Below are 9482 nucleotides of genomic sequence, written 5' to 3' on the forward strand. Positions count from 1 at the left end.
ATAGGACGCTTATTCGCTAGAGTTTTATTATAGCATAACTTGACACGACACTTGACACTTGAGTCTTATAACTTTAACCTTTCACTACAAATAAAATGCCACTTAGTGACACAAGTTTATAATGGAATTTAGATTTTGTGCCACTATTTTAGGTTTTAATGGCTCTTTGAGCATGGCACATTTGCACGAGAAACACTTTTAGTGACATTTAAAATTTGTGCCCTGAAAATTTAGGTTTTAATGGCACTTTATGTATAACATAATTGTTTGACACACACTTTTAGTGACATTTAGTATTTATATCACTAAAACATAGGTATTTACTAACACTTTGTGTGTGTTATATTTTCTTGACAATGTTTATGGTGGCACCTAAAATTTCACCACTAAAATAAGCATTATAATTTATCATATATAAAACTAAGAAATAAAGCTGACAATGTATGGCATTTATCACCTTAAATTAGATGACAAGAGCAGGGCAACTTGTATTGGCGAGACTTTCATGGATTACTTATCTTTTAGGTACTTTTTTTGTTCACTTTTACAAAATCTAACTTCTAATGCTTAGGATAAACTTTGTGATTTCCATTCGTTTTGTTTATGTGATTACTTTGGTCATTATCTTAAATTTTTAATGATGAAACTACTTTGTATATGAACATGCATACAAATGGGTTCAGTTATTAGAAATTGCTAATATAGGAATGAAAAGTAGATTTTCGCGTCTGGTTGAAAGGAACAGTTACTCACTCGGAATGGAGATTTCGATCTTGTTTTACAGTTTGGTGTTCACTTAGTATATCTTCAAAGTGGATGTTGTTTTTGAACCCACTATCTGAAAGATATATTATCTTTATACTTATTTATATATTTACAAAATCGGGAGAAGTTGTGCATCATCATATATACATAATGCATCAACAATTATGTGTGCTTGAGGTGTAGTAAATCTACCATAATATGTTGTACTCACTTTTCATTGGACCTTCGGTCCACTAAGTCACTGTGTTACCTCTTTATCCCCACCCACCACCGTCATCTGTCTATCATTTGGCAACCTTCAAGATGGAAAGCGAGACAGTAGTTCTTAGTGGTTATTGGTCATGATTGCAGCCTCTCACGATGGATTTAGTGGCGCTGAAGGGTTGTCCGTCTCATCAAGCTTTATTCTTGAATGAGTTGAGTTGATCCGATATCGATTTCTTAAGGTATAGCGACAGATTGCATACTGGACCTAATAATCATCGATTTTCGGTAATCTAGGTGATGTTGTAGCTGGCTGCCACATGCCAACGCATAGTACGTACGATTAACATACAGAAACCGAAGCGAGAGAGGGAGGGGAAAATGGATGGGTTGCCGACGATGTCATCCTTCTCATAGTAACCATCAATTACTGTTTTCACAAATTAGGTTAAGTTATCTTTTGATTGACTGATTGATTAGATTAGATTTCTTTCATTGTTGTTTAATTGAATCAATTTCATTTGCAAAATTATTATGATTTATCTTATCTAGCTGCAGCGATTTCTGGGAGCCGCGCTAACCAGTATTTGTTGCTTACGATATGGTATGGTATTTTTAATGGGTAATTGCGTATCCCTTTTTGTTTAATAATTGTTATTATATCTGACTTGCCTATTATCTAATTATTTTTGCACAATAATCTCTATAGGGTCGAAGATGTCAATTGTGATTTCTTTATAAGCATCACAGTTCTAGGTATCACACTTTTCTTCCTTAATATGCATGTTTTATTTTAATTTTTCTAGATGTTATGGGATTTTTTAACCTTTGTTGTTTGGTGTGTTTTGATAGAATGCCTTTGTACCCATGTAGCTGTCATTACTATTCTGTAGGTTCTAAAATATATGCTTTTGTGATGTTGAGGTTAACTATTTTTTGGGACACCTTTCATTGCCTCTTGGTTTTATCTCACTGTAGAGATCAGTTGCTTAGTTTGAGTTACACATATTTCTGTCTTTATTTATTCAGTAAGTAATAATAATGGTATATGTGTAGTAGTTTATCTTTTGATTTAGTGTAGTGTACTTATTCTGTCCATCTTCTTATATTTGTTTCCGTAAAGTTTGTTGTTAGGTATTTGTTTCATTTCTTTGGTTTTCTTATTAAAATAGTTTTGCCCTCATATACAACGATTATTATCCTGTTAATATACGGGTCATACAGAAATGGATTCCTTTCTCTGCTACCTTTTTGTTGAAACACATGTAAGTCTTATCACCATAATATATATAATATATATATATATATATATATATATATATATATATCGCATTTTATACATTTTAGATTCAAGCATTTTATAAAGTAAACAACTACTAGCATAAGACATCTCCACAGTTGGGAACTATAGAGACATAGCGTCTGCAAAATCCAACCCATTTCGACTCAATTGTGAACGTGCAATCGCTACATCGTTGACAAATACATATGCTTTCCAAAAAAAACATTCATGATGACAGTCGCACACGATGCTTCTGTTAGCCTTGGAAAAAAGACAACCACCACATCCATGATCACAACTTCAGCCTGACTACCATAGTTAACCCCACTGCCGCCATCCGACACAACCAACAATAACAAGTTGCTATCAAGTGCGCCAGCACCAAAAATTACCGTACCACCTCCAACACTTGCTCAAAAGACCAGCGCCTAAAAAAGAATGCATCAAACCACTACAGGTAACACTCACGTCAAAGGTATAGGAGTTTGTATATAAAAATCAATATAAATGATACAAAAAACCGAGCATGTGATCATGAATTTTGTAAAGGCGTACATATGATATAGAAAGGGTGAATTAATATTTGGGTGTAAAAGTGTACTTACATAACTTTATGAATGGGAAAAAATATTACCATATCCTACTTTACTAACACTTAAGCTTTCTTATGCTAAAACATCAAAACAAGCAGCAAATGCAGTAGGGCAAGGGGGATATTTTGAAACGGATGAAACAAACCTAACACAAAGGGAGGCTTTTGTAACTACTAAATAGCAAACGACAATCTTTTGATGTCCGCACATTGAAATAGACGTGTCATAGTAATGCAAAAATAACAATGGACACGTAAAGACAAATCTGGGTCGTCGCAATGCGGCATGTAATAATACTAGGTTGTCAATAAACATGACATTTTGACTATTTTGGTAAGCTTCTTGACCCTGATTAGATTGCTTAGAATCATCTTTTTGTTGGAAACTATATTTTGCAATTTATTCTACTTTTGTTTTTTCTAATGACAATATATAAGAGACATTTTGCTGCTTTTGTTACGAGAATGTAATTATGCCAAATTGTATTGCAAAGCTCATTATTTCTATTCCCGAGGCTGGTATGATACAACTTATATTCAAGTTTTATATGTGATTACCTTATAATTTTTCATGGTGCAGGACCTGGAGGTTCACAAGAGCTCATCACTTGGTACTGATACATGTTTTCATATTGCAGAATGTCTATTGATGTTTTTTTCATATTATTTTTTTTATAGAATGTTAGCCTGCTAGTTTAAAACCTTTTTTTTGTGAAATGATTTTTGCACCATAATGACTCAAGTTTAATATATAAAAGTTTGTTGAAAACTAAAATCTAGGTCGGAGATGAAGTTTTCATTAAAAGTATTTTAAACCCTACTGAGCATGTAGAAAGAGGATGGATGTGAAGCTTGAACCCAAATGAGCTAGTTGGTGGTACAAATATTTGACCAAAATGGTGTGAGGTAAATGTTCAAGTACCAATAAAAATAGATTAAAAGTTTGTGAGACCATATGGTTTATTTGTCACAATTCAAGATTGTATTGGTGCATCCATCGCATGGCCTTGTCCATTCATCTAGGTATGTATTTTTTAAACTTGTGATACGAATAATTTTAATAACATGGAATTTAATGCTTATACATGGATGGTTTATTGGTAGTCCGTGAGGATTGAGGACGTACACACGATGACTTGGGATTTTATGGTGCTGGTTTCTTTTATTGCTTTAATTTTTGTTGTTGAATGTTACAAGAGTTTATGTTGGATAATGCTATAACTTATTTATGTTTTGTTTTTTTGTTATAATGAAGTTTTATTTCTTTTAATATATAGATGTCCATAACCGTATAGTAAAATTGTGTGTGTGGACGTTTAAAAAATGGTTGTATAATATGATTTGTTAGGACTTCTAATTTTTGTCCTAAACGTTAGAACATTGTAAAAGTGTCATAATATTTTTTTAGGACGTTTAACTTGTTCATAGATATGTTATGTGACCATAAAATTTAGTTTCATAATCTTGTTTGGGGTATTAGGACCCTTTTCTTGGTACTATAATGTTCCATCATCAAGGTCCTATAAATTAATTTTTAAGGACACTTGTATGTGTATCAAAAGTTTACAATTAGGTAAGCACATATCAAAACATAGTAAAAGTGTTCTAATTTGTTTTTATTAGGACGCTTTTTGGGTTGTTAATGGATATGATATATTATACGACCATAAAATTGGTTTCATAATCTTATTTGGGATATCAGGACGCTTTTTGAGTTCCAAGACTTATTACGTCCCCTTTACATGAAACGCTTTTCTTGTTGGTCCTATTAAATGAAAGGTCCTACAAAATAGCATTTTAGGACGCTTTTATGCGACTAAAAAACCCTTTTTGTTGTAGTGTTTGTTTATTGTTATGAAAGCATAGCCGTTATAGTTTAGTTTTAAGAAAAATTTTAAGGATAAATTATCCTTATAAAAATAGATTAAGGATCCTGCATCCTTGAATTTAATAATTTCTATAGATATAATCTTAATGACAATAACTTGACAAGTAAAGATCATACCATAAGGTCTGATTAAACCTAAGTTACCACAAATATTTCCATGATGCTTGTATATGGACTTAGGATACCTGATGCAAATATCTTAGAATTTTAAGGAAAATAATCATATGAACTGTGAGTAAACCCAAGAAGCTGGAGACAAGCCCAACAAACTAGGGACAAGCCCAAATAACTCTTGACAAGCCTAAATAACCGGGAACAAGCTCAAATAAATGGGGACAAACCCAAATAATTGGGGACAAGCATAAATATACAGATGTTAAACTAGGAACTCGCTCGAACTGGGATTTAGCCCAAACGTAAGTCACGTGAAAACGCCAAACCTTAGCTAACATGAAACTGTTAGAAATCTTGGAACTTGAGCTAACATGAAAATGTTAGAAACCTTATGTATGGCACGTCTACCATTAATTCGTAGGATCCTCCATATAGCCGAAAGAAATGAAATTTTCAGCCACTAAGCGTGTACTGGTCTCATTGCCCCAAACTATACTTTGGATAGCGTGCGCTAGAGGCAAGAGTGTAGAAACTCTAATTCGTGAGATAGGTGAAAACCTTTAAACCTTAGAAGGTGTGATCATCGGGGATTACACCTTAATCATGGAATTAGACCATAGATATAGTGATGTACCTTAAGCGTGGGAGAGAGGTGGCCAACCCCTTAATCATTGAATTCTTTATTGAAACCTGTATAAACTTTAAGCTTGGCAAAAAAAAATATTAAGAATATATTTTCCTTTGGTTAGTAATATAAATCTGAAATGAATAAATGATATAATAGTATTTTTACCAACTTTAGGATCTTTGATCCTTTAAGGATCCTTGATCCTGATTAAATGAAGTATTTCTTTAGTAAATGGTATGCCCCTTTTCCTGATTTTGATTCAATGAAGTAGGGCCCTTCCCACTTAGGTGCAAGCTTTCCTGTCCCCCAATTGCCGGAGAAAATATGTGAATGATAGGTATCTTTATGTCATATGGGATCTTCAAGTATGATGCTAAGTTTGCTAAGGCATTTTCCCCAACATTTCTTCTCTCGATACATGAATAATACTAAACAACTCAAAGGATTTAGCTAATTCCTTCACAATTTCTAAATATTTGATCATATTTTCACCTTTCACGGTGTAAGAACCGTTATAGTTGTTAGTTATAAGCAAAGAGTCTATATAAACTTGAAGATACCTGATGCTCATTTTTTTGGCTAAAAGTAAACATGCCATAAGTGCTTCGTATTGTGCCTCGTTGTTAGTAGCTTGAAACTCACAGGCTATAGACTGGGGTATTATGTCCCCCTGTGGTGATTTTAGTAGTATGCCCAATCCTATTCCTCTTATATTGGATGCTCCATCTGTGAAAAGGATCCACGGATCCTTAGTTTCTTCTAGTTGCTGGACCTCTAGATCAGCTTCCTTTTGCATATCACTACTGAAATCAACCACAAAGTCTACAAGCGCTTGTGACTTAATGACTGTGCTAGGCTCATACTGAATATCATATGCACTCAGCTTCACTGCCCATTTGGCCATCCTACCTGACATTTCTGGTTTTTTAAGCACATTCTTCACAGGATAGTTAGTTCTTACAATAATAGTATGGGTTTCAAAATAATGTCTCAACTTAGTTGAGGCCATAATTAAAGCAAGAATTAATTTCTCAATGTGAGAATACCTGATCTAGGAATCTAAGATGTTTTTACTTACATAATATACCGGATGCTGTTGACTTTCATGATCCTTGGCTAAGATAGAAGTGACCGCATTACCTGAAATGGCTAAGTATAAGGAAAACGGTTCACCTCCTATTGGTTTCATAAAGGCTGGTGCTGAAGATAGATAATCCTTAAGAGCCTTCAGCGCATCTTCATGCTTTTGAGTCCATTCGAAATTTTATTACTCCTCAAGATATCATAGAAGTCTTTGCACTTCTATGAAGATCTGGAAATGAATCTGTTCAGTGCAGCTAACCTTCCCATCAGTCTTTGATCATCTTTAGCATTCACCGGAGACTTAAAATTGATGATGGCTTCAATCTACTCATGACATGCTTCTATTCCCCTTTTAGTCACCATATATCCTAGGAATTTCCCAGCCTTGACACCAAAATGACACTTTGATGGGTTTAGCTTCATACTATACTGATCAAGGATGTTAAATGCTTCTTCAAGATTTTTGAGATGACCCTTAGCCTTTTCTTACTTCACTACCATGTCATCTATGTAGACTTCCATGGTCTTTCCTAGCTGATCCTTGAACATCATGTTGACCAATCTTTGGTATGTTGCCCCTGCATTTTTTAGTCCGAACGACATAGTAATATAACAATATATGCCAGTAGGAGTCACAAATGTTGTATCATCTTGATCAGATGGTTTCATCTGAATTTGTTGAAATCCAGAGGAAGCATCCATAAAAGTGAGCATCCCATGTCCTGTCGTAGCATCCACCATGGAGTTAATGTGTGGTAAGGGGAAAGGATCCTTGGGACATGCCTTGTTTTAATCAGTAAAATCGACACATACCCTCCGCTTTCCATTTTTCTTATAAACTACCACTATATTGGCTAACCATCTTGGATACTTACCTCTCTTATCATACACGCTTTGAGAAGTTTTTCGACTTCTTCCTGGATAATGATATTTCTTTCAGGCGCAAATTTCCTCCGTTTCTGGTGGACGGGCCTGATAGAACTATCTATCCCTAATTTATGCATAATAATTTCCTTAGAGATACCTGTCATATCAGAGTGTTTGAAGGAAAAGGTTGATTTCATTTGTTTGAGGAAGGATACCAGATCCTCTTCATTGTTGCTGAGGATACTGGATCCTATATACACATTTGCATATGGATCCTCAGAGTCCAATGATACTTCTTTTAGATCTTTTTCCCAGGCTTCCAGCACCTCTCTTGAATTGTGCTTTGATTGATATGCAATGGTCTGCTTCGTAGCTGGCTTCATAGAAGAAGTTTATTAGTTCCTCATCTCCGCTTGGTCACTGTGAATCTTCACTACTCCCCATGGGGTTTGGAAGCTTGATACATTGATGGTAGGTGGGGGCTACTGCTTTCATCTCATGTATCCAGGGCCTGCCAAGAATCTCATTACATCATGAAAAGTTATCTATAACACAAAAACTTCTGGAAAGAATTAACTCCCTCAATGTAAATAGGAAGCTTGATGTCCCCTAGTATGTTTTTGGTTTCTCCACTAAAACCAACGAGGACAGGCTAACTTGGTATGAGTTCTGTTTCAGGGATGTTCATTTTCTTGAGTACATCGGCTTGAATGGCGTTCACCGAACTCCCGCCATCTACGAGGATCCTGCGAACATAGTGGCTAGCAATAAATAAATTAATAATCAAACCGTCATTGTGAGGATCCTGAAAGTGCATGTGATCCTCCTTGTCAAAGATTATAACTCTTTGATCGGTTAAAGTTGTCGTCCTGATGGGTCTTTCACCATTCTCCAATTTTGTTTCTTTGGCATGTCGTTTTTCCGAGGAGAATGAGGTTCCAAAAATGTCTGATCCTCCGGAGATAAAATTAATAATCTGAGTATCACGTGGTGGTGGAGCAGCCTTCTGTGGGATTTCTTCAGGATCCTGGATCCTTGATTTCTTCCTTCCTATAAGCTTTTTGAAGTGACCCTTGCTCAGAAGATACCCAATTTCTCTTTTTAGACCAATGCTATCATCAATCATGTGGCCAAAGTCTTCATGGTATGCACACCACTTGGACTTATCCTTGAAGGATGTTGACTTCTCGTTCTTCCGAGGCCACCTTGCTTTTTCTCCAATATCTCTCACGGCACAAATCTAGCCGGGAGTATCAACGGAAAAGCAATATTCTAATATCCTTGGATAATCCTCGTCATCGTAATCTTCTTCGTCCACATGGACGTTATGGTTGTTGAACTTTGGATAGGGCTTGGAATTATTGTTCATGTAGGAGGATCCTTGTTTCTTATCGGGTGATTCTTGTTTTGTTGAAGTATCAATTCTTTTCTGGATCCTCTTATCATCCTCCAGTCTGATAAATCTAAGTGCCATATTACATACTTCATCTAATGTCTAGCATGGGGTCATAACAAGATCATTCTGAAATGGGGAGCCTTTTTATAATCCAATCTTGAATGCCTCAATAGCCGTAGCCATGTCAAGATTTGGGATCTCCAAGGCCTCCCTTCCGAACTTGGTGACATAATCCCTTAAGGATTCATCACGAGGTTATACAACACGGTATAAATCACTAGTCAATTTTTCAAATTTTCTACAACAAGAAAAATGACTGTTGAACAAATTAACTAAGTGAGAAAATGAATTAATAGAGAAAGGAGGAAGACTTAGCAGCCATTTGAGAGCAGATCCAGTTAATGTGGATCCAAAACCTTTACACAAACAGGCTTCTTTAAGTCTTTCTAGAATGGGATTGATTTCCATTGTTTCCCTGTATTGAGCTACATGCTGCTCTGGATCGTTTGTGCCATTGTAAACCTTCATGTTGGGGGGTTTGAAAGCGTTTCGGGATTTCAGTATCACATATCGGTGGATCAAACCTGGATAGCTTATGAATTCCCTCTGGAATTTCAGGAATGGGTTGAACCACCCCTTGGACGCTGGATATCATATCCTTGA

General features: G+C 35.5%; 1 protein-coding gene across 1 annotated transcript; it reads right to left on the reverse strand.

The window, feature by feature from the left end:
• Positions 1-8075: 8075 nt before the first annotated feature.
• On the reverse strand, positions 8076-8549 carry LOC143530279 (uncharacterized). The gene has a single exon (XM_077025858.1). It carries the CDS (start codon positions 8547-8549, stop codon positions 8076-8078), a length of 474 nt encoding a protein of 157 aa, XP_076881973.1.
• Between the last annotated feature and the right edge of the window lie 933 nt (positions 8550-9482).

This window comes from Bidens hawaiensis, unplaced genomic scaffold (assembly GCF_021521415.1).
Source record: "Bidens hawaiensis isolate Kalapana, Puna unplaced genomic scaffold, B.hawaiensis_p1.1 tig00008883_1, whole genome shotgun sequence".
In the NCBI taxonomy this organism is placed as follows: Eukaryota; Viridiplantae; Streptophyta; class Magnoliopsida; order Asterales; family Asteraceae; genus Bidens; species Bidens hawaiensis.